The following is a 26,249-nucleotide window of genomic DNA, read 5'->3' as shown; positions in this document are numbered from 1 at the left end:
CTTTTTGATTCAAGACATTTCAGTCCAAGTTATTTTCTTTGTGGACCATACCTATGATAGTGCTTATATGGCTTAAGTGTGTGTGTGTGTGAGTGTGTGTGTGTGTGTAACGTTTCTTTAAAATTTTATCTTTTCAAAATTGGAAAATGCTAGGGTACACAGATAGCTTATAAATTGTGAGTGTGGGGAGCTTTTCTGACTGAATAAGTAAAATTGCAAAGAAATATGTTAAACCCACTGAGACATGCCTCCAAGGATTTTCTTAGAATCAGCCATTTTTGTAGCTAGGCATCTTAGGACCAATTTTGCAAGTTTGTGAGTACTAGAAGAAAAGAAGTGCCATCCATTTGACCCAGAAGGAGAAAAGACTGAAATGATCACCATGTTGGTTTGCAGTTGCCTGGGAATGGATGAGCTGCTGTTTCTTTCTTGATGAATTTCTGCTATGAACAAACCCTGACAAGAAAACCTCATCTCCTTTAATCAAGTGGTGGCCAGGCTATTGAACATGATGATTGTTCCAATTGTCCTTTTCACTTGGCCTGTGAGGCAGAACTAGAGTCTTGGCAGTTCTTAGAAATAATCACATCTTATTAAAAACATCAGATTCAAAAGCAGCCAAAAATTATGCTGCTTCTTTGGGTAAAAGTATTTCTTCTCTGGTCAACAGATTGAATAAAAACTTTAATAGAATAAAAACTAGGAGTCATTTGTAACACTCTTGAAAATATTTTTTGATAATTGAAATACTAAATGTAAAGCTAAATATACATTGCCATTATCTTCTTAAGGGAGTTAATGTTATTTTCAGATATAAAGTGATCATTTCCACCTGCTGTGTTGTCTCAATTATTAAGTTAAGGTAAGTAATTGCCTAATTTATCTGGGTTTCGATTGCTACTACTGTTATCCTATCTACTCAGGAGGATGATATCAGGAGGAGCTCAGTTTGAGGCCACCCTAAACACAAATGTCTCTGGGATTTCATTTCCAATTAACCAGCAAAAGACAAGCTGGAAGTATGGTTCAATTGGTAGTGTCAGCTGAGCAGGCACAGTGCCCTGAGTTCACATTCAAGCACCTGTTCCTTTTTCTCCAAAGAAAGTACCTAACATAACTCATAACCTAGCCATTGTCCAGTAATATGCATTTTAAATAACCAAATTAAAGGCATTGTAGTGAGCTGAATAATGTTCCGTGAAAATTTTCATGACCTCAGAACCTCAGGCTGGCTGTCTTGGTCTGCTTGTGCTGCTTTAATAAAAATCCTAGTGCTTGGGTGACATCAAAATGTTGTTTCTCACAGTTTTGGAGGAAAGCCAAAGATCAGTCATAGAGTCTAGGAAGGAATGGTGTGTGTGTGTGTGTGTGTGTGCGTGTGATTTGTATATGACTTCATTACTGTGACCTCAGATGGCAGGGAACTTAGGAAAGAAGAAAGCTCTCTCCAGTCTTTTTTGATAAAGGGACTAATCCCATCATGAAAACTAGACATAAATCTGATTCCATCCTACAGGCCTCAGCTCCAAGGACTACCATTTGGGGATTAAGATCTGAGAATGTGATTTTCAGGAGAAAGCATACAATCATTCCATAGCAGTTATCTTATTTTGAATAAGGTCTTTGCTGATGCAGTTATTTGAGGATCTTGGGTTTAGGGTGGGTCCTATTCATAATGACTGGTATCCTGATATGAAAGAAAGATGCATAGAGCCTCATCCCAGGCTCTTCCTGAAGATGGAGGCAGGTGTTGGACTAAGACACTCACCAGAGGGTGGAAGAGAAGCCTAGGTGGGCTTCTTTCTTCACAGTCTCCAGAAGAAACCACATTTCTTCCACTTGAACTGTGAGAGAGAAAATGTCTGTTGTTTTAAGCCACATAGTTGGTGGTAGTTTGTTCCAGCACCTCTAGGAAACAAATGAACATTGTGTAAAATAACTCAGCAGGAATCTTCTAAAATTACCAGATAGGGAGCTGTATGAGGGAGCACAAAGCAGCAAAGATCCTGATAAGCATCGATGAACTTTTCTGAGTTACAGCTTTCTGAAGGGACAAGGCCACCAATGTCCTGTGCGATCCTGGGTTGTGTCCAGGTCCAGGGCAAGGGCTCAGAGCAGCCGCTGATGAAGTTTAAATAAGGTCTGTAGATTATTAAGTGACAGTGTTGACCTCTTGCTTAAATTTAGGGAAGTGTATTGAAGGATATGTGTGACTTTTTGACTTTACAACTTTTGTAACTTTTTTGAAGTCTGAAATTATTTCATAATGAAAATTTAAAACAGTGATGTTGACAGGAGGTAGAATGACAAAGGAGGTGATTCTGACTAAGATGCACAATATACATATATGGATGCATTAAAATGAACTCATCTTGTATAGCTCATTAATGCTAATGAAAGTTTTTTTGGAAAAACTGGAATGAGGTTTGGGGGATTACCTTGGATACATAAGGAATGGCTGACTCATATGACCTTGTGTGTGCATGTGCATATGTATGTGTGTAGGGGGGTGGGGGTACTGGAGCTTAAACTCAGGTCCTCAAGTTCTCCCTTGGCTTTTTGCTTAAGGCTGGCAATCTCTTACTTCAACCAAACTTCCACTTCTGGCTTTTTTGTGGTTAATTAGAGATTAAGCCCCAGTATCTGCGTGCACACACACACACACACAAACACACACACACACACACACACACACACACACACTGAGTTTTTCCCCAGGCTGGCTTAGAATCATGATCTTCAAATTTCAGCCTCCTGAGTAGCTGAGATTATACATTTCAGTCCCCGCCATATGTCTATTTTTTAGTGAAGACAAAGGCTTTGTCTTTCATTTTACCAGCCTTCTTCACCTAACACTTTTGAGGATGTTTTATATATTTATGCTAAAAACCTTACTCATGAAAAGAGACTCTTTTACTTCTCCCACTTAGAAATGGCCTTCCCTTTGACTAGAATGGATATAAGAGATATATATGTAGCTTGGAAATTGATTCATAAAACAAGGGAAGGGCTTAGGTTGAAAATTAGATTATCTACTGATCAGTCTACATGAGTACTAACTCCATGACTTCCACAGATAGAGGAGAGAGTGGACAATTTTACATCAAAATATTAACTGTATGTCTCAATTATATTAGGATGAATCAGATTGTCTGATTTTCTCTCTGATATATATCAGATATATATGGTATATCAGATATATTATATTTGTATATATCATATATACATAGCCAATCCTGGGACTTGAACTCAGGGCCTCAACCCTGTTCCTGGCTTCTTTGTGCTTGAGCCACAGTGCCACTTCTGGCTTTTTCCGTTTATGTGGTGTTATGGAGTTGAGCCCAGGACTTTATGCATGCTAGGCAAGCACTCTACCACTAAGCCACATTTCTACCCCCTCTCTAATATTTTAATTTTTTTTTTTGGTGATAGTACTGGAACTTGAACTTAGGGCCTGGGTGCTCTCTCTTAGCTTTTGTACTCAAGGCTGGTGCATTTGAGCCATACCACCACTTCCAGCTATTTGCTAGTTAATAGGAAATAAGAGTCTTGGACTTTTCTTCTTAGGCTGGCTTTGAACAACCATCCTCAGATCTCATTCTTATGTGTAGCTAGAATTATATGCATGAGCCATTTGCAACTGGCTTGATTTTTGTTGTTGTTTTCATGCTATTCCTGAGCCTTGAACTCATTTTTGCTCAAGGCTAGCACTCCACCACTTGGCCACAACTCCAAGTTTGGAATTTCTTAGTGCTCAATCAGAGATAAGAAGCTCATGGACTTTCTTGACCTGGCTGGCTTTGAACCATGATCCTCAGATCTCAGCATCCTGAGTAGTTAGAATTACAGGCATGAGCTATCTATGTCCTGCTTATTTTTAATAGAATATTTTTGTTAATGAAATAAGGTAATTTGTAAAGGTAAGAATAAAAAATAAATTTTAGGAGACATTTCTACTTCTTACTCTGCACCCAGTAAGATCTATTTTTGTTTTAATTTATAAAGCCCCAGAGATTGAGCTGTGGCCCAAAGTGGTAAAGCTAACTAGCCTTGATCAGAAAAGCTCAGGGATAGTGCCCAAGCCCTGAGTTCAAGCCCCATGATTGATTGTCCTTCCTTCCTTCCTTCCTTCCTTCCTTCCTTCCTTCCTTCCTTCCTTCCTTCCTTCCTTCCTTCCTTCCTTCCTTCCTTCCTTCCTTCTTTCCTTCCTTCCTTCCTTCCTTCCTTCCTTCCTTCCTTCCTTCTTTCCTTCCTCCCTCCTTACCTCCCTCCCTCCCTCCCTTCCTTTCCCCCTCCCTCTCTACCTTCCCTCATTCTTTTCTTCCCCTCTTCCAAGTCTCCCACGAGGAAACTTCCTGCAGAATCCTTTTAACATTCCCCTTTCCCTCCTCTTCAGGCTGAAGTTTGACCTCTGTGGCTGTTCTCAAAGATGGCCAGTTTGTCAGCATTGCCTGTGTTTGGTGGGCTAGTCAGACTGAAGTAGCTAGCAGCATCAGGTCTTAGCTAAAGACCTTAAGAAGTTTTTTTTTGAAACACTGCATTTTGTTTATTGAAAGTTTTTTGTGTATTGAATACTATGATTGCATTTGTTCACCCTTTCTCCTTCCATTTGTGTGTCCCTCTTATCCCCCCCAAAAATAATTCTGTGTGTGTGTGTGTGTGTGGCAATTAAATAGATTTGAGAATTCTTAAAGGTCTTTAATATATTCATCTCACGATGCCTTTGTACATCTGTTATATATCTCCACATTGTTTTTCCTAATGGTTTTGTGTAGATTTTAAACATTCGAACCTTTTTTCCCCTCAATTTTAAAGGTTATCTGGAGGAAGTTAAGAACCTAGAAAGTAACCAGTTTTTTGTATGCTTCCTTGGAGTCAGCTGCTTTCAAGACAAAGGGCTCCATTTATTTGTCTGTCCTTCCCTTTCCCTTTGCTTTCTAAACAGCTTTGAGTTACTCCAGAAGATTGGGATGATGCTTTCCTACGAGTTATATGAATCCCATATGGCAATTAACCCATTCATTATTCAGTTGTATGAGAAAAGCTGTTTCTATGTATTGGTAAATGTACATTGCATTTTTGGAAACGAATATTGAACAACTTAAAAATTAATATCTGTTTTAAGAGTCTTTTCCTATTTTATCATTATTTGTTGTTTATCTCTTTCACCTTAGGCTTTTGCAACAGCTAACCCTCTTTAGTTTGACCTTAACCTTTGACTTGGCCTCATGGATGATTCTTACTTTAAGAAGTTCTTTGAGAAATATAGCTTTCAATTATTACAAAAAGTCATTATATTCACTTTCTTCCTCCTTCCCTCCCTCCTTCCTTCCCTCCCTCCCTCCCTTCCTCCCTCCCTCCCTCCCTCCCTTCCTTTCCCCCCCCCTCTCTAGCTCCTTCTCCTCTCTCCTTTTCTCTTTTTCTTTTCACGTGTTTGGGATGCTAAGCATACACAGTACCACAGAGCTATATCCTAGCTCCAGAGTTCATTATATTCTAATCATGTAGATAAAATCCAAGTTTAAAGCAGTAACTTTAAATTACATATCCTTTAATTAACACATAAAATAAAACCAATCTATTTAAAAATAATCAAAGAGACCAAAGTACAAAATCCTGGATTAAATTAAAAAGCTGCATTGGATACTGGCTACATAGATGTCTTATTTTATTTTCAGTTAGGTGTTATGATAAAACATTCATAAGATATATTAGGGCTCCAAAATATTACCATATGTTTTATACTTTAAATGTGTTCAAATTCATCAAATTGATTATGTAGACCAACATCATGATTTAGATGTTCTGGCTGTTGGTCAAAGATCTTTTTGAATCAGTTTATGTCTACAGGTATAAAAATAATGAACCTGGTGCTGGTAGCTCACACCTGTAATTCTAGCTACTCAAGAGGCTGAGATCTGAGACTGAGGACTAAGATTTGAAGGCAGCCCAGGCAAGAAAGTCCTTGAGACTGTTATCTTTAGTTAACCACCAGAAAGCTTGAATTGGAGGCTTGGCCTTAATGGTAGAGTGCTCCCCTTTAGAAAACAAAAACAAAAACAAAAAAAGCACTGGCACAGTGTGCAGGCCTTTAGTTCAAGTCCCAGGACTGGCACAAAAAATAAAAATAAAAAAGTTTGAACTATTCAAAATGCTAAGAAACTACTACCAAATCTTAACTTTATAGCATGTGTCTATACAAACAATGACAGCTAAACTCAACAAGACTTAGCAAGTAGCTCTGATCTTGGAAAGATTGTTGGTGCCCAACTTCCATTTTGGAAAGTCTGCTTTTGTCAAACTTTTTTTTTGTAGTAGCTGATTTCATCCCCTTGTGGTGTGGTTTCTGTTAAATATGTATGGCTCAGTTCGTAGCAATAACATTTTCTCCTTTTTCATTATTTGTAGCATGTCATCTGCTAAACTTGCAGCATTATTTCCTGCTAAACATTTCTTTCCACTCTTATTTGATTTTTGTCTTTTTATGCTAGGAATTTTATGCTTTGTATTAAACCTTTACTTTCAAAAGATTGATAAAGCCCCTTTTATCTGCAATTTTAGAATGCTCAGTAATTTTCTTGTACATTAACATTACATGGAATTGCTTCACTTGGGGAAATGATCTGGGCAGATTTAAATGCTTTAACTGAATCAGTGGCATGGTGATGTCCTGGGTTAGGTTATCTGGATTTTGTGGCTTCTGAGATGACTCTGAATATTCGTGATCATACTACATATTGGGGGTTGGGGGTAGCTTATGGTTTGCACCTTTACCTTCCTCACCCTCTTTTGTTATTCTGAATTTCATCCCTTTCCCATCCTTTTCATCCTCTGCTGTCCTCCCCGCTTGTCTCTTCCCTTTCTCTCCCCTCCCCTTCTCACCTAACTTGAAGTAGAGAGTACATTGATATAGTCACAAGAGAAACTTCTTATGTAGCTTCCAGGTAAGCACCTTTCTATGTTAATATTAATTCTCTCTTTAGCAAAACGCTGTAGCTTGTATCTAGAGTATGTTGCATACTACAGCTAATATACTTCCTCATGAAATCAAAAGACCATAATCTTATCTGTGGAGATTAGAACGATACTAAGAAAAAAAGATATTAAGAAGGTGTTTAATGAATTATTTAAAAATCATCACAGAGGTACACCTGCACACATGCATGCATTGCACACACATGCACACACACACACACACACACACAAATTGTCAGCCATTGCCATTCTTTGTGCAATGAAGTGGGTTATAAAATGAGGTACATGTTATCTGCATGTGCCTAGATAAGATAGACTGAATTTAGACTAGTTGTTTCTATATGCTAATAAATATGCCTCTTTTTTTCTCTGTGATCCAGTTTTGATCATACATTATATTGTCACCTGGTCATAAATCATTTAATAGAATTAAAATCTCTTTTGGCTTTTCCTGCTGCATTTATAGGATACAAAAAGGAGACCTTCAGGCATCTGTGTCTCTTAGGAGTTAGGTGTTAGTATACACTTGATACGGAAGGTTCATAAGCAGAATTATTCAGTTTCATTTAATTTGGGTCCACAGCAGTTGTTTAGCAAGCCAAGGAAAGAATTGATAAAAGATTGTATAGGTGAATGAGGTCCAGTGGAAAGACATGAGCGTTTCCTTGTTAATAGTTCTTGGCCCACATTACTGAGGTTGGCATCCCTACCCATGTGGATCACAGTCTTTGGCAGCAGTTTGCACTTCCTGTGGTGCAGTTCAGGAGGTTTACAGGCTGTAGGTCCTCACATGAAATCCACATCAGAGGCAAATACTTGTAATGTTGTAACCTTGTTAGCCTAGACCCCTGGCACTAAGTGTATAAAATCACCTCAGCATGAAATTGGCTTCCTTCCCAGGGCTGTGAGGGGCACATCTTTCTTGAGATCTACTCACACAAGGTGGCACCCACTTCTTGGAGCATCTTTCTGAATTTGGCCAGACATCTACTTATCTCTTTGCGTGCTCCTACAGGGATATAACTACAAACCTGGAGAGCTACATGGTTGCATCCTCCTCTTGCTTTTCAGTGTCAGTACTTTGCAGAATAGGAACACTTGAATGTATATTTATATGTCACCTGCATCCCACCCAGTTTTGTACACTGGTATGTACATTGTGTGGAATTTCTAAGGAGGTTCACTTTGAGAGATGTTTGTGATGTTGGAGCTGTATTTCCTCTGTTGCAGGCATTCTTGGACCACACTCAGGATTTCATCCACTTTTGGCCCACCTTATATAGTTAATTCATCTTTTCTGACATTTAGGCTAGTGCCATTGTGTCAATTGTTTAAAGCAGTGCACAGTGCAAAGTCCCATTACACCTATAAAAGTTTTAAAACAAGTGAACAAACAAAACAGGGAACCTTTCCCCTCCCTGTCCTTGTGTTCCTTATCCCAACCTCTCATAAAATCCAGACTTGAAGCTGTATGTTTTCCCTGCAATATAAATGTCAATTGGAGGCAGGAGAGTCAGCTCTTGATCTTTGGGTGTTGAAAATAAACAGCAAACTTAAACTTGGCCCCAGTGCCTTTTGTAAATGTCCATTATCCACTTATATCCCTGCTTAAGATGTCTAGGCCCTCCTAAGCTTGGACTTCCATGTGGTTCCATCTCTCTGTCCCCTCCCACAGTTCTCTACTTCCCAGACTCATGACAACTGCCTCTGTCCAGCCTGCAGCTCTGTGTCTTTGCACCAGCAATATCCCTGACAGCTTTTTAATTGCTACATGATTTGTACAATTCCCTGGCAATTATAATTCAGACCTTGTCAGGGTACATGCTAGCCTCAGAGCTATGTTTATATTAAATATCAATAAAAAGCTGATAGCATCAGTCTGTGTGGCTAACTCAGAAAATCACATTTTCCTGAGAGCCAGGTCTGTCTGGAAGATGAAAGGAAAGAAGATTTGAATTTAGTTTCCTCTTCGGAATGGCTGAAGAAAATGAGAGGGGACTTTCTGATTGAATATGAGGAATGGAGTTTTACTGAATGATAACTGCTAAATGTTCCAACTGGGTGTTGTCCTCACTGTGTGAGAGTTGTCAGAATATCAGCTCTCTGACAATTGATCCTTTTGTGTTCCTTCCCAAGAAATGGGCAAGGCTTTAAATATCATAATTTTTTTCAAATTGTTATTATCAAACTGATGTACAGAGAGGTTACAGTTTCATACATTAGGCATTGGATTTCTTGTACTGTTTGTTACCTCGTCCCTCATTCCCCCCTCCCTCCTCCCCCTTTCCCTTTCCCCCCATGAGGTGTTCAGTTTCTTACACCAAACAGTTTTGCAAGTATTGCTTTTGTAGTTGTTTGTCTTTTTTTACCCTGTGTCTCTCGATTTTGGTATTCCCTTTCAATTTCCTAGTTCTAATACCAGTAAACACGGTTTCCAATACACTCAGATAAGATTACAGAGATAGTGTAGATACAACCACAGGAAGGGGATACAAGAACATCATCAATAGTAGAAGCTACAGATACACATGGGACGTTGAAAGTAGTTACAACTGTGATATAACAATCATTTCCATAACATGGAGTTCATTTCACTTAGCATCATCTTCTCTGTTCATAAGGGTATAGCTATTGGGCTCTTGTGATCCTCTGCTGTGACTTGCCTAAACCTGTGCTAATTATTTCCAATAAGGGAGACCATAGAGTTCATGTGTCTTTGGGTCTGGCTCACTTCACTTAGTATAATTTTTTCTAAGTCCTTCCATTTTCTTACAAATGGGGCAATGTCATTCTTTCTGATAGAGGCATAAAATTCCATTGTGTATATGTACCACATTTTCGTGATCCATTCGTCTACTGAGGGGCATAATTTTTTAAAGGGCTTGTTGATTGAAAGACTTTTCACTGGGAAGACAGGATAAGACAGAAGCCAAGCGCTAAATGGGCCAAGGCCCCACCTGATCATATATCCCAGATATGCTCTCTTCTCCTTAAGGGAGAAACAAAAATATATGTTCTTCATGGCCTTGGTTCCCTCATTGTGAGGAAGTATAATTCCCTTCCCAGAATCTGTGACTTGATGGGGGGCAAGAGTGTAGAGTGACAGACAGCACATGAGCAGGCAGGACCTGTCTGAGAATCTGCATGTAGGTTTCCAGCACCCAAAGTAGGTGGTCAGGGATTTCTTGTTCTTATTCCCATTCTTTCATGTTGCTTGTGATTAACTTCTACCCATCTGAGACACCTGAATGAGTGGCTACGGTGGACTTCCATTCCTAGGACTATCACAATAGAAAAATCTGCGTGGATCTGAAATTTTACAACATTTCAGCTGTTTAGTGATAAAGTGACTCCTCTTGTAAACAGTGGGATGGATTTCCCGTTCTCATATGACCTAAGAAGCATGTCAGCCATCTGGCTACTCTCTTCCTGGTTGTAGCTACGCTAGAGAGCACTGTTGGCAGGACTATGGCAAGCTTCCTACTATTGGCCACTCCTTGTTTGGATTCAGGATACAGCAGAAGAGGGCTTTAATTTCTGGCACATACTGTCTTCAGAATTAAAACCTGACCAAATTCATCCTTTCTAAATGCCACTGGAAACTTTCATTCTGCTACTATCTTATAGGTATTGTCAATGGTCCTGGAATCATTTCAAGAGCCTTAACACCTCCCCCGTACCTATCTGCCTGTGCCTTGTTACAAAGATCAAAGTATACCCCAAACCCTCCAGTGGTCTCTGTTACTCTTAAGAGGAGCACAGACTGCAAACCAGAGACTATCAAGCCCTACTTGGGTCCCTGTGTGATGCCCTTGCTATATCTTTTTCTCACTCCAGCCTCCCTTTTATCTTGGTTGAAACCTGCTTTTTCCTTTGAGAGGACTGACTACTCTGCATCCCACACCTCCTCAATGCCTATTCTCTCTATCTATTTTGGAATGAACTTTGGTAATTTTTGCATTGAGTGATGAGATGTACTGAGGCAATAGGCTTAGAAGCTTTAAGGATCAGGTTCCTCATATGCAAAGGAGATGAAAAAGAGTAGTCTATAAGTGCCTGCTAAGGGTTATGCATCTTGTGTGGCACATTGTAAGTTCTCCATAAATGCTAGTATGTGTTGCTGCTAACAACCCAACCTTATCATCATCAGATTTCCAACATATAATTTTCTTCTTAATATCTCTAACAGATTTATGAAGAGCTTATTCCAGGATAGTAAAGAAGAAGAAATATAAGTTTCTCCACAAAGATTAAAATATGTTCAGGGATAAAGAAAAAAGGCTAATCATTAAAATGAAAGCTCATTAGAGAATTGTCCCTGATGCCTACCACATTGAGGCTAGGAAAATCTAGACCATTGTCAGGGATTTGCCAAGCCAGGGTGGTTCAGCATTGGGTCACAAATCCTCCCAGGACTGCCAAAATAGGCTTAGCTTTGTGAAAAGTAACCTACATTTAATACCCAGAATAACATGAAGTTTGGAGAGAGGGTAAGGTTTGGCAAATAATCCTATTTGTCCAGGAGATGTACTTGATATGCTTGATATCTAGTACCAGAACAATTCATCATTTTATCTGTGCTCTTTTAAGAATGAACTGGAGAGATGTCATTTCATTTACTGAAATAAAACTCTTCAGCCATTCTGTTGACATGAGTCCAGTATGTGGTGTTGAAGTGAAGTGTGCTTGGGCTTTGGTCCCTGGCTTCCTGGGTTCAGTGAAATTCCCTTAACAGTGCCACACTTTAAAAAAAAAAAAAAAAAAAAAAAAGACTGCTAAATAGGAATTCAAGCCTTTCCCTTCAAAAAAATTTTTTTTGGAAATAGCATTTTGTCTGAAACTCTATCTTAGATTTGTTGTTGTTGTTGTTTTTGGTGGTGGTACCTCAACTTCCAAGCCAGGCTGGCAGTTGTAGACCACCTTATCCAACTACTGCTTGAAAAGAGGGCTTGTGACTATTTTTCCTGGTCTGATCTCAATCTAAGAACCTTATGATCTCAGACTCTCAAATAGCTAGAATTATAGGTAGAATTACAGGTGTGCGCCACAGAGTGTTGTTTATATTAGCTAATAATTGTTCATGTTTACATGGAAATGAATATTCATCAGATGGCTCTGAGGTCTGGAGTGGAAACTCAAGCACTAAGATAGCCACAAAGATTCAGCATAGATTTCAGAAAAGAAACTGGATTCTAAAATCACGAATAAAGTCAAGATATGCCTTACTTAACATGAGTAGAACTAGGCCCTGTCTTTTACAAAATGTAAACTGGTACAATATGCCTGACCTTGCTGAATCCTTCGTAGGGTCTGCCCACCTCTCCAGCCTCTTCCTCCAAGCTGGGCACCAGCCATGTTCTTCCTTTGCTCAGGATTTTTAAACTTCTTGCTTCCCCTTCTACAAAGCTTATGCTGGCCTCCATGTTTGGAGGACTTGTCAGCATTAAGGTCTCACTCCTGGGAGGTCCCCTGACCACACAATGGCAGTACCTCTCCTCCCTCTTCCCACACAAAGTAGCTTTCAGATCCGTCTCATTTCATAACACATACCTACTTGAAAGTCTCATTTATTTGCCCATCATTACTCTCTTCAGAATGGAATTTCTGATTCATTGTTGAATGTTTGGCTTAGTAGGTGTTCAATAAATATTTGTTGAATAGAGAAATGGATGAGAGTTACTAGTGTTTTGCCCTGATGACCTAGGACAGGAAGGAAGAAGCTTTGAAAAAGTTTTGTCTAGATAGTCTAAGAACAGCTGAACTTTTGTGGATGGGATCTTGGGACTCACCCCAGCACGGAGACTAGTAATAGACCAAGTAACAAGTATAGTTCTTCCACTGCAGAGCCCTGTATATGCCTGGTCTCGGCAGCCTTTCAGGAAGGGCTACTCTCATTGTTCCTATAGAGGAAGATACCAGAGCTTGGGGAAGTTAAGTCACAAGCCAAAGGCCAGTAATGAGTAATTGCAAATGTGAGGTTTTAAGCCCGGGGCTCCAGAGCCCAAGTTCTAGATTACTACACTGCTGTATGAAGGTGCTGCCCAGCAACACTCAACATAAAGAACTGGGGTGAACATTGACATCTCTTCTTGGGCCTTATTTATGTACTTTCCCAGAGTAAAGCACAGCCATAATTGACGATGCAGTTTATATATGCCAATTGCAAAGCTAAGTGCTTTGTGCCCATTCATTTGCTTGGTCTCAAGAAGGCTGACCATGTCAGGAGGGACTCAGGAGGGTGAAACTCATGATTCATCCAGATATGCAGGAAAAATGAGAAAGTGTGTGGGACTGTATAGTGGTACAGAGCAGAGAATGTTAGCAACACAGGGACTGATGTAACAGAAGCAGTCCTGGGGGAAAACCAAGGAAATGGTTATTTGCATAGGAATAAATGACTGAAGCTACAAAAACGGCTTGGTGTTTGGATCTCTGATACATTATGAAGATAGACCAGGGATGAGTAAGATGTTTTTCAGATACAAATTGAATTTACTACAAAGGTGATAGTGATAGTGATAGGTGATGCCAGTGGTATGTTATGATAAGAGCTGAGTATCTAATAAGTTTCTTGGCTGCTACCAAGGATGCATCAGCATCTCAAAGGTAGAAGAAGCACAACTGCTGCGAATATTGAACTTCATATTGGCTAATATGCACAGTCAGCTCTCGTAGATTGGATAGGAACTGTGTGAAAAATGACCGTGCCATCCTGGAACTCACTTCACCAAGCAAATAATGCCAGTCTCGATGCATACACTAGATATTAAAGAAAAAAGATTTTAGTGTATTGCATGTTGATAAAGGTCCTGGAAATACAGGTAGTAATGAGAATCTGAATTGTTCCCATAAAGAAGAAAAGGTTAAGGATATATAAACCTCCTTCCTCAGGGAAAAGTTCTGGGATTGGAGGTATGTTTCAGTTGGTAGAGCACCAGTCAGTGAGCTGGAGTGTCAGTTACTGATTTCAAGTTCCAGTCTCTGACCTTAAAAAAAAATAGAAAGAAAAGGAAAAGTTCTGCACTTACTAAACTCAGATTAAAAAATAAATAAATAAAAAGCACGAAATGAGTGTACTGTGTAGATTAATTCAGAAAAGAAAGTGTACTGTGTTAAATAACAGTGTCCAAAAAATATGTCCAGGCCTTAACATCTACTACTTACAAATGTGATTTTATTTGGAAATAAGAGTTGGAATTTAGAGTGGCACAGAAATGTGGTGATGGGTGTTCTCATGAGAGAACAAAGGGAGATATGGCATAAACACACAGAAGAATGGCTAGGTGGAGGCAGAGAGTATTGAGTCTGCAAGCGAAGGATTGCTGAAGAGGCCAGGAATGACATGTGGTGAGAGTCCCATCGAGCTTCCAAAAGAAATCAGCCTGCCCACATCTTGAATTTGGATTTCTGGCTTTAAAATTATGAGAGAATGAATTTCTGTTGTCTAGGCCACCCAGTTTGTGGCCACTAGTTTCAATAGCCACAGTTAGTGGATACAGTATACTAGACCCTAAAGATTCAAAAGGGAGATAGAAGATGCCCTAATGAAGCAAAGTGGAGCTTTTAAACAAATCAGGAAACAAAAATAAACAAGAAAAGGCTAAGCCTGCTATTTGGAATGATGGGTCATTTTTTCCAAGTGATCCTTGGCACTTAATCTCCTTACCTATCACAGCTGGAGACCGGACTGATGTACTGGTCTGATATTTGTCAGCTCCTCATTGGATGGTCGAGGAGCTGGTATCTTGGTAAGTGGGGAAATTGACTTTTCCCTGTGATATTTGCCTGCTCCTCTTCGTTGGATGGTAGAAGAGCAGGTATCTTGGTAAGTGGGGTAATTAACTGACCTCTGGGTTACTTGGCTTCCATCCTCTGTCAGTTATAGTGATAAAATAATTTTTAACTTGATAAACTTTTTTACCTGAATACTTCATTTATTCTTATTCATTTCTGACTTCTAAATCTCAGTAACAATGGGCATCCATTCAAAATTTTTCCCTTCTATTAAAATTGCTTGAGGCAAGCTTGTGAAATCAATACCCTATGATTATCTTTCAAGCCTAGGAATGATGTTATTCCAGATATCTGATCAAATGGGTGTGTGTAACACTGCCCCATTTTAAGTAGATCATATTGTTTAGTGGTTCTACTTTGCCTGGCTCACCTTGTTCTGGGAAAAATCAAAGCTCCCTTTTCTTGAAGGGGCACAGTTTCATTGCAAGATTCAGTATTCAGGTGAAATGGGTGTTTCTGAAGGTTATCAGAGTTCCTTAGGTGTCAGAAGACCACCTGGAGGATGGCAGCTCTTCTTCCCTGGAAGGGAACTCGAACTATACAACTACTCCTAGTTATCACACTCACAAAGATTATGTCACTGAAAAGTGTTGGACTCGTTAACAAAAGGACAATGAATTAGTAAAATTGGATTTTTGCTTCTAATTGTGTCAGGTTTTAGATGATACTGACATAATTATGGCTATCAGTGGAAGCAAACACCATGGGTTTTAGGGAGTCATTATCGTATTTGCATCGTTGTGGGCTAATTTAAGTGGCATTTGAAACCAGGAGTGAGTCATAGCAATGATTATCAAGCTTGGACAGGAATAATGAAAGCTCCATTTTCTAGAATTGTGAGGATAAAGCCTTCCTCAAAATTATTCTGTGGTACAAAGTTGGATTGACCATTTTCATTTTCCCAAGATATAATATGGTGATTACAGTTAAGAGGAGTTAGAGCATTGACCCTTGAGATGAAAGTCAGGATCCCAGTCACCTAACTTATCTGAAAGAATAAGACAGGATAGAGGTAAGGCAGTCAGAAATGACCAAGGCCCACCAGCTGGGTTGGATACTATGTGTGGGCTCTGCTCTTCAGATAGCATCATGAGGGCTGCCAGATGTGGAAAGACAGGCAGGTGCAGAAAGGCAGGCATGTGCAGAAAGCAAAGTAGAGGTAGAAAAGGAGACATGTTCCAGTCCTCTCTTGTCAGTATTTTTATAAGCCTTCCTGATTTTTATGAGCATTTTCACAATGGGTTGATCAGAAATTTCAGGACAGATATGAATAAATCTGTTCTCATCCAGCCTGCCTGTATATTATAGAGAGTACCTGGAATAAGCAGGCCACTGTGGATTTCTGAGACTCAGAGTCCCCTTTTGCTGTTAGCTGTCTCCTTGTGAATTGTTTAACTTTCTCAACAGTCCTCTAGGATGAGTCTTACTATCTCCCTTTTACACATAGGAAAACCACATGGCAGAGGCTTTGCTGCTTGGTAGCTGAGTACTCTTAAGAACACATGTCACCCCCTGTGCTACAGGGCTACCTCTATCCAATCAATGTCTGGTCATAGACAGCTGGGGAGCTATTGTGACTAAGAGAAAGGTTAACACAGTGCTTCCTGGAGGAAAAAGGAACCAATGAATGCTCCCTTTACTTTTCCTGTTGATGAATGTGTTTTATCATGTTGCAGTCCTCACCCTCCTAGTGCCAGATGTGACAACTCTCTGTCCTCTTGAACAGCAGGTTGCTAAATGTGCTATCATTTTGAAACAGGTGCTTCAGAGGTTTAAAAAATCAATAGAAGGTAGACTGGCTGGGAGCATCCATGTGATCTACCTTACTTTAGCTAGCATGTGGGAAATACTTCACTTTCTTTTTATTTACCTTTATATTTACTCCATGAACAAAAAGCACATCACCTTGAAAATAACATTTTTTTTCTAAAAACAGCAAAGAGTTTTGGGATGACCAGTGGTGAGGAAAAGTGGTATGTTAATGAGATCGTAGGGCATAAAAATGAGTTAAGATCTGGTTTCTGGACAATTTCATTGCATCCACCCATCCGTCCATCCATCCTTCTCTCACCGATCCATCTCATCATCTAACCATGTTCTAGTCCAAAGGTCTTTGCCCTCATGGAGTCCCACTCTGCTAAAGAGAAGAGGAGGGATTTTGTGAAGTAATTCCCATTTGCGTATTCATTTTTATAGTAAAAGTCTAAGTCAGGGATGTAGGGAATTGGAATAGGACTGTGCTGGCTGAGGAGATTACAGTAAGAGAAAACACATTGTTTTTTCCTATTTATAAGGCTGAGTTCTGGCTCACTGGAGGAGAAAGTAGGAAAATATCACTAAGGAAGTCTCTTTGCTCTTTTAATAACCATAGTTTATGTCAAAATTAAAGTTACCAATTTCGGGGTAGGTGGTTGAAGTAAAAAGTCATGAGTAAAGGCTCTTGGGTGGCTCAGAGGGCTGGAACAGGATGGGGTAGCTTCAGGGCCTGTAATCCACAAGTCTTCAGCATTCAAGGACCTTCACCTAAACTGCCTGCAAGATGAACAAGTTTTTTTTTATTTCTTTATTGTTAAAGTGATATATAGAGTTTCATACGTAAGGCAGTGAGTACATTTCTTATCTAACTTGTTACCTCCTCCCTCATTTTTCCCCGCCTCCTCCTCCCCACTCCCCACCATGAGTTGTACAGTTGGTTTACACCATATAGTTTTTATGTATTGCTGTTGCATTGGTTTGTCTTTTTATCCTTTGTCTCTTGATTTTGGTATTTCCTTTCCCTTCCCTGGTTCCAATACACGTATATACAATATCCAGGGTACTAAAATCTGTTACAGTGATATCAGGGGTAAAACCACGGGAAAGAAAGACAAAAGAGAAAGGGCATAATTTCACATAGTATGTTGAAAATAACAACAACAATGATATGCCACTTGTTTCCATAGTTGAAGTTCATTTCACTTAGCATCATCTTATGTGTTCCTATGGACGTAGCTATTGAGCTACTGTGATCTTCTGCTAGGACTATCCTAGACATGTACTAATTATTACCAATGAGGGAAACCATGGTCTATGTTTCTCTGGGTCTGGCTCACTTCACTTAGTATGATATTTTCTAAATCCCTCAATTTCCTTATGAATGAGGCAATGCCATCCTTTCTGATAAAGGCATAGGATTCCATTGTGTATATGTACCACATTTTCTTGATCCACTCATCTACTGAGGGACATCTGGGTTGGTTCCATATTTTAGCTATGAAAAATTTTGCTGCGCCGAATATAGTTGTGATGGTAGCTTTGGTGTGGTCTTGCTTGTAATCCTTGGGGCCGGTGACTCAAACTGGGGCTACTGGGTCATAGGGGAGCTCCATGTTTAGCCTTTTGAGGAACCTCCATACTGCTTTCCAGAGTGAGTGAACAAGTTCCCTTTTGGCCACATCCCCACCAGCATCTGTTATTATTAGTTTTCTTGATAATGGCCATTCTTACTGGGGTGAGGTGGAATCTCAGTGTTGTTTTGCATTTCTTTTATGGCCAGTGATGTAGGGCACTTCTCATGTCCATTCTTGGCCATTCTCATGTCCTCTTCAGAGAAGTCTCTTTTTAGGTCTTTAGCCCATTTGTCAAGGGGGCAGTTGGTTCTTTAATGATTTGGTTTTGGAGGAACTTAATTTTTTTATTTCTTTGTATATTTTAGATATGAGGCGTTTGTGTGTTTATGGCCGATAAAGCTCTTCTCCCAACCTGTGGGCTTTCTATTTATCTTGCAAGCTATGTCCTTTGCCATGCAGAAGCTCTGCAGTTTGATGCAATCACATCCAACCTTTCGTTGATTTGTTGTGTTTCTGGGCCTTTATTAAGAAAGGTTTGTCCTGTGCCAAGGAGCCCAAGTGTTCTCCTATTCCTTCTTGCAATGTTTTCAGGGAATCTGATTGTACTTCCAGGTCTTTGATCCATTGGAATTGATTGTGGTGCAGGGTGATATATAAGGATCTAGTTTTAGTTTGTTACAGATGTTGAACCAGTTTTGCCAGCACCATTTGTTGAAGAGGCTGTCTTTCTTCCATCCTATTTATTGGCTCCTTTAGCAAAGATTAAGTAGCCATAGATGTGTGGATTCATTTCTGGGTCTTCAGTTCTATTCCATTGGTCCTCAGGTCTGTTCTTGTGCCAATACCAAGCTGTTTTTATTACTATAGCTTTGTAATACAGATTGAATTTTGGTATTGAAATTCCTCTAGCACTGTTCTTTCTGCTTAGGATTTTTTTTTTTTTTTGCTGTTTGGGGGCTTTTATTCTTCCATATGAATTTCTGGATTGTTTCCTCTATTTCATTAAAGAATGGTGTTGGGATATTGATGGTTATTGCATTGAATTTGTAGATAGCCTTTAGCAATATTGCCATTTTCACAATGTTAATCCTCCCAATCCAGGAGCATGGGAGGTTTTTCCATTTCCTTAGTTCTGCTTTAATTTCTTTTGAACAGGTTTTTTTTTTTAAATTTATTTATTTTGTTATTGTCAAGGTGAAGTACAGAAGGCTTTCAGTTACGTACATTAGGCAGTGAGTACATTTCTTGTTGAACTTGATAGCCCTTCCTTCATTTTTCTCCCACCTTCCCTCCTCCCTTACCCCCCCCCCCCGCACCCCGTTGTACAGTTTACACCATATTGTCTTGTAAGTATTGCTGTTGCATTGCTTTGCCTTTTACCTTTTGTCTCCCTTCTCTTCCCTTCCCTTCCCTAAATCAGACAGACATATATAAAATACCCAGGGTACCAGAACCAAATACAGTGACAACAGGGGCTATATCATAGGGAAGATGAATAGAGGAAAAAAGAAATAATTTCACATATTACGTTGAAAATAACCTCAATGATAAACCACTTGCTTCTATATTTTAGAGGTCATTTCTCTTAGCGTCATTTTATGTGATCATATGTTGAGCTATTGTGATCTTCTGCTAGGACTATCCCAGACTTATACTAATTATTACCAATAAGGGAGACCATAGAGTTTATGTTTCTTTGAGTCTGGCTCACTTCACTTAGTGTGATTCCGTTTTACAGCTACAAGATATGTGGAATGCTAGAGCTTTACTTCATGGCTTTCTTCTCTTCTGTTTTTTAGATCCTGCAATCGTCAATGGTGTTTACTGGTCTGAATCCCTAAACAAAGTTTTTGTAGATAACTTTGATCGTGACCCATCACTCATATGGCAGTACTTTGGAAGTGCAAAGGGATTTTTTAGGCAATACCCGGGTGAGTACCCTGCACTGACAGTTGCAATTCTCCTCTTGCCTGCGCAGGATAGAGTGCCTGGAATGTTTCAGATACATGATTCTGTAATATTTTCCTTAGACTCAGGGTTAAAAATTTTCTACTTTCTCTTAGAAAAAAGATGAAACAAGAAGTTCAGGGCACAAGGCACAATAAAGTGGAACTGTTTACACACATTTGTGCTCGTAAATACACACACAGCATTGGTCGGAGAACTATTCTCTGAACCTGTGCACGGCTTTAGCATCTATTTCAATAGAGTTCATAGGGCTGCCACAAATACGGATGAACTTTCTGTGGAGTATTCCATACTTAATTCTCCTGGGCAGAAGTTAGGTTTTCTTCCTATTGTTCCCACAGTTGTTAAAAGAAATTATTGCTGGGGGAAAGAGTAGCCATATATGGACAGAGTTAAATTCTGACTATATTTAGGGCATAACAAGTAGAGATAGGAACTTCAGAACTGCCTCACTTTGGAAGCAGAGGTTAAAATGTCCAAAAGCAGGGCAGATGGCAGTAGCTCCTCTGTAGGGTCCCCTTCCCCCCAAAGCGCCTCAAGGCGATGCATTTGTCAGCACTTGTCCATCATGTCTATGGAACAGGTGTTCTTTCTGGGGCTTTCCCAGGCCTGTGCTTTGCAATAGGATTTAAATTCTGGCTTGGTTTGAATTTTAATTAAAAAGGGAAGTTTTAATTTTGCTTACAAGTTGTGAAAATAGGACTCGGGGCTGCAATTGCGCCAACATCACAGCTGTAGAAATTAACAAGCTCAACCTATAAGAAGGAAAAAAACAATCTGCATAATCTTGGAGCAATTAAGTGGAGTCTTTTATGTTTTCATTAAGTAAGATGAGGCACCTGATGTCTTCCCACTTGGAGATGCAGAAATAATCAGCTTCTCCCTTGAGGAGCTGTGTGCCCAGTGCTCGGCATCTGTGCCCCGCCATGTGCCTGCCGGGGTATCTTCATTGTCAGATTAGTCAGTGTTTCCTAAGGGCTTTGTTCAGCAGGGCATCCAAGCTTCCTCCTGGAGCATTTAAGCGATAAGCAGGGTATTAAAGAAATCATTATAGTTGACAGTGGACTATGAAAGTTCCAACATCACTGAATTGTCTGCCTTGATACACTCAGCAGAGAGAATATTTGAGGCAGATGTTGCTGACATTGGAGCACAGAAGGAAGGCGGGCTAGCCTAGCAAACCACTGGGTACCTACCCATCCAGCCATAGGGCATCTGGTGTAGGCTGAACAGATAAGTAGAAACCACAAATCACCCGTCTAAACCATAAGAAGTCCTTTTGCTTCAGTCACCAGGTCACTGGAAAACAAAAGGAGTCTTTATAAAGGGTTTCTGTAATTGGGAGATTTATTTATTTATGTACAATATTTTTATCAATCATAGTAGTTGGGTCAAATGTTTGCAGTTCTTTCATGATATTTTGGCTGGATTTTGACTTTGTAAAATGTCTTTTACTTTGCTGTGCTCATAAAGACATGGAGCACAGTCTTGCAAAATTACTTCATTTTACTGGTGTCAGGTGGCCATTTTGTACTTGGTTCTAAACACAGAGCATACCTCTTGCCTCTTGGCCCTCACATGATTAGAAGAGTAATCCTGGGCACTTTTGCTGGGATATATTTTGTGTCAAGATGCTTCTTTCTATTTATAGAGTAGTGCAGCAGTATGAATCAGTTTCAGGTGTGCCTGACCCTAGAAAAATTGAACTATTGTCACTCTTATGTAAGTATATACCAAGTTCTGGCTTGGTTCCGATACTGTGTGAAGACCTGTAAATAGAATAATGATGTCCAAGTCCTGTTCTTGGGAAGTTTTCTTGTGGGAAACAAGTATATCAGAGTTTGAGGTTACAAGTGACAGAAACCTACTCAAATCTAGCTCCATCAAGAAACACATTATTGGGGCCTATAACTTGAAATCTTATGTGCTATTTTGCATCACTGTCACTAAGGCCTTTGGATATTTTCTTCCATCTATTTCCACTGTCCATGATCCTGACCTTGTTTCACTGGCAGTGATCCATTCATGATGGGAACATTGACTTCAGGATTTCAGGCTTTGGCTTCAGGCTTTCTCCTTGAGACCCCCAGGGGAGGAGAAGGCATGTGTTCTGGTAGTTTGGCTTGACCTGATATAGGCCTATATTACTAAAGCCAAGGTCACTGGGTAGTAGGTAAACTCAGCCAGCTGAAACCATTGTGGCCCTGTTTGGAGTGAATCCTCTATGTAAGGACATTAATGTCCCCCAAGGGGAGGCAGACAGAGAGATACATTGGTATGGCACCGTGTGTTTTATGCTAAAATGTGCGGAATAAATGGTGTGAGGGAATCACTGAGGTGTTACTGTACTGGCTGTGATTGGGACAAAAGAGATCCTCAAGATGCGATTCCAGAGAGCACTAGCCTAGAAATACACCTGGGATGATAATGCACATACAGATCCATACACAGGCCTCCATAGGTTCATCTATGTCATGGTCATGTGACAATCACTGTGCTGTCCAAAAGAATTTTACAAGATGATGACAAGGTTTGTGTACCTTGCCTCTAATGTCCCTGTCAGAGGGATCTACAGTGTACTTGGGCAGGAGGGAAGGCACTTGGATGTTCTTATTCCCCTAACTCAGGATAATACAGTATCCTGTAGACCATCTCACGGAACACCAGTGAAATAAATGTCTGCACCAGAAAGAGCATGAGGACGGAGGAGCAGGTCTTAGCAATAACTAGACATCTCAGGAAAGTCTGATGATCTTGACCCAAATGTTGAGTTTAGGCAAGATGACACCCCAATGTATATCTGGCCCTGACTTTGAGTTAAAGCATGATGTTTATTGCTACATTCAGTGCTGTGTGTCTGGAACTGTCTTCATCCACACTTAATGCAAATCTCATGTGGCTTTGCTTCATGGTTTCTGCTGTGGCCCCTGTTCCTCTCCTCTGACTCAGACCATCTCTACGCACAGGGATACCAACATTTCTGCTTTTCCTTGAAAAATCATGCTCTATTCAGCCTCAGGACCTTTGCACACATTGTTCTTCCTGACTTGGATATTCCATTCTATCCAGAACTGTGAGAGGAAACATTTCTGTTAAGTGACCCAGCTCATCGTACTTTGTTAACAGCTGATCTAACAAAGCAATGCACCATCATTTCTCTCTCAGCTCAGAGACTCTCCTCTCACATGAGGGGTTATACTCACCTTGTACACACTGATGTAGCACCGGGTGTTTCTGCCTGTGGTGTCGCTCGTACCTATGATTTCTTATCTACTATCTGCTGACTGCGGGATGTGCATGGCTTCCTCCACACCTGATATTCTCGGTCACTTCTGCATGTCTATGGACTAGCACAGTGTTTGCCAGTTTGGTGAACATTGTGACAAGCAGTCTTGGATATCATTTGATCCACATTTGTGCTGGAATTATTTCCCTTATTGATTTGCCCAGCAGATTAATTTTACACCAATGTTTATAAGAGCACCAGCTTTCAGCAGTACCTGGGGAAATTTTTTGTTAGCTCAGATGCAAAGAAACTAAGTTTAGTGACATCAATTTCTCCTTCTAGGCCTTATATGGGCCCTAGTGTTGGGGCAGAGAACACACAGCAGCTGGGCTGGGAGTCAAGGAATGATAACAAGGCCAGAGTTCAGTGGTGGATGGTGGGTAGTACATATAGGCATGAGCATGCCCCATGAACACTCACACAATCAACTTAAGAAACAGCCACTGAGCACCTGTCATAGGTCAAAACTATTCTTTCATTGTATGCAAATCACTTCTTTATGGAATTAGAAATCAAAACATTACCTGATCAGCCCCATCCTCACTGTGCTTGTCTTCATACTAACAATGTGTCTGATATGCTTCAACTTAACTGCAACCATATTCCTTAGCACCAAGTATCTTGTCAGATACGTTTCATCTGTATTACTTAATGACCTTCAATTGGTACTACCTTATATTTCTGCTTTCTAACTTCTTCGGCAAAACTCTTTAAAATAGGCTCATGTCCAGGTGGAAAATGAAGTACAAAGACTGAAGTATTGCTGTAGAGTGTAGGACAATGAAAAGGCTCTCTTAAGCTCTTTTGTGTTATTATTCAGTCTTGTCCACAAAGGTGAACATTGATGACTGGAAAGGAGATACTCAGTGCCATACTCTGAGTCAGGATTTTTCTCCTGTAACATAACATTTCTGTTTGTCTTTCCTTACCAAAGTCTATATTTCAAATCCTCTGTCTTGAACAGAACCAATGGCTGAAAACAATGATTTCCTATTTATTTTTAAGAAGCAAATATCACCTTTTTCAATGGACTTTTATCCTTCACAAATAAGTTGTACATAGAGAATGTCACCATGGATATATCCTGAGCAGTTGGTAAACCACAGGACTAAGGATGCTGGGCCGCCTTTTTCACCAGAGGAAACTCCTTAGGACACAGGCCTGAAATTCAAACTCCATTTTGCAGCATAATTTGGGTCATTTTATTTCACTTCAGTGTAGAAAGGCAGGCCCAATGTCTGATTTTAAAAACAAGAATAAAGAGGGAACAACTCTATGTATATTCTGAGTTGGAAACATTTTATCATATGATCCCTCCAGATTCATTCCACTCTACCCTTCCTCCTTTCATGGTATAGACATTACCTTACCTTACCTAAGTACAGGGATAGGAGGAATACTCTGCCTAGAGACCTGTGAATGATGCCAGCAACTTCCAGCAGCTTGCTAGACTATGAGAAATGACCTCGGCTGTCTGGCACATTAGCTAATGGCAGGAGCTGAAGTTGTATCCTCTCTTGAGGAACAGCATGGTACTACATGCAAGCAGCAGTTCAGAGCAACTGGATGAAGGCTGTGTTTACTGTAGGGCTATGTCCTGAAGCTGTCTTTCCAGAGCTGGTCATGGGCATGTGAACAGCTGCAGGGTTGGTCTTTGCATGTGATTTTTCACCCTGTCTATTCCATCAGCAAAGCAGAGCAGCTCTGAAATGCTACAAATAAATATTTGAAGTTTCTGGGTTTCATCTAACCCCATTTCTTTTCCAGGGATTAAATGGGAACCAGATGAGAACGGAGTCATTGCCTTTGACTGCAGGAACCGAAAATGGTAGGCAGTGATCAAACCTTGGTGATTTATTTATTGTTGTTATTGTTGTTTTCTTGTGGTAGAACCCAGGCCCTTGCACATTCCAGGCTAGCATTATACCACTGAGGTACATCTTTAGTTCCTCTTAGTTAGGAAAACTTGAAGAGAGGCCTGCGTTCATTTTTACTTATTTTTTCCCTGACCTAGGTACATCCAGGCAGCGACGTCTCCAAAAGATGTGGTGATTTTAGTTGATGTCAGTGGTAGCATGAAAGGACTACGTCTGACTATTGCAAAGCAAACAGTCTCCTCTATTTTGGATACTCTGGGGGATGATGACTTCTTTAACATAATTGCGGTGAGTGCACCCATTTTGTGCTTTCTTTGCACTTTGGGATGTTTGCATTGTTACTGGTATGGTATCTACAGTGTTAGGAGGCCAGAGGATGAGGCCATGTTTATTCGCTAAATCCTGGACTGTGGAGGGGGCTTCCAGGGACTGAAAATGAAGCTAAGCATATTTCCTCTCCCACCCAGCATGTAGCTCCTTCCTTCGGAAAAAAAACAAAACAAAACAAAACAAAAAAAACCAGCACCGGTTTTGATGGTCCTAGTGTTACGCCAAGTCTCGAAACGACCACCAAGAAGACCACCGAGACTCAGATGTTCCGAAATGCAAAAGCAAGGCAAGGCTTTATTCAGGCGAGCTGCAACTCGGGCCTCGTCCTACCCACCGACACAGCGGAGGTTAGGAGGAAGCCCCGAGCTGCGATTGCACAGGGCTTATAAAGGCCAAAACCAAAGTTACAGCCATCAGGTGTTCAAGCAAGAAAAAAAAACAAAGTTATAGCAATCAGGTGTTCAAGCAAGCAAGATTAGGACACGGGTACAAATCTGATTGGCTCGGGGCTCGAGGCATTCTAGGGGCGGTTAGAGTTAAGCATTCCCAGGCGGTTAGAGTTCTTGACCGGCTGGGCCCTAATAAGCTTGCCCTGGGTTTGCTCATAGTTTAAACAGACAAAACGGGGGCTGCCTGAAAATGGCGTTTACTTTAACTCTTCATTCTCCCCTTCATTCCCCCCTTCTGATA

At 40.3% G+C, this 26,249-nt stretch overlaps 1 protein-coding gene across 1 annotated transcript in view; it reads left to right on the top strand.

Annotated features, from left to right (window-relative positions):
* The window catches only part of Cacna2d3 (calcium voltage-gated channel auxiliary subunit alpha2delta 3), a 929,381-nt gene that overhangs the window by 412,592 nt on the left and 490,540 nt on the right, over positions 1-26,249 (top strand). Inside the window, exons 6-8 of the mRNA XM_048355814.1 lie at positions 19,898-20,029; positions 25,120-25,180; positions 25,367-25,517. Of these exons, the coding sequence (XP_048211771.1) occupies positions 19,898-20,029; positions 25,120-25,180; positions 25,367-25,517 (344 nt within the window). The remainder of the gene's footprint in view (positions 1-19,897; positions 20,030-25,119; positions 25,181-25,366; positions 25,518-26,249) is intronic.

This window comes from Perognathus longimembris, chromosome 10 (genome assembly GCF_023159225.1).
Source record: "Perognathus longimembris pacificus isolate PPM17 chromosome 10, ASM2315922v1, whole genome shotgun sequence".
Classification (NCBI taxonomy): domain Eukaryota; kingdom Metazoa; phylum Chordata; class Mammalia; order Rodentia; family Heteromyidae; genus Perognathus; species Perognathus longimembris.
This window is presented reverse-complemented; position numbering and strand designations above follow the sequence as displayed.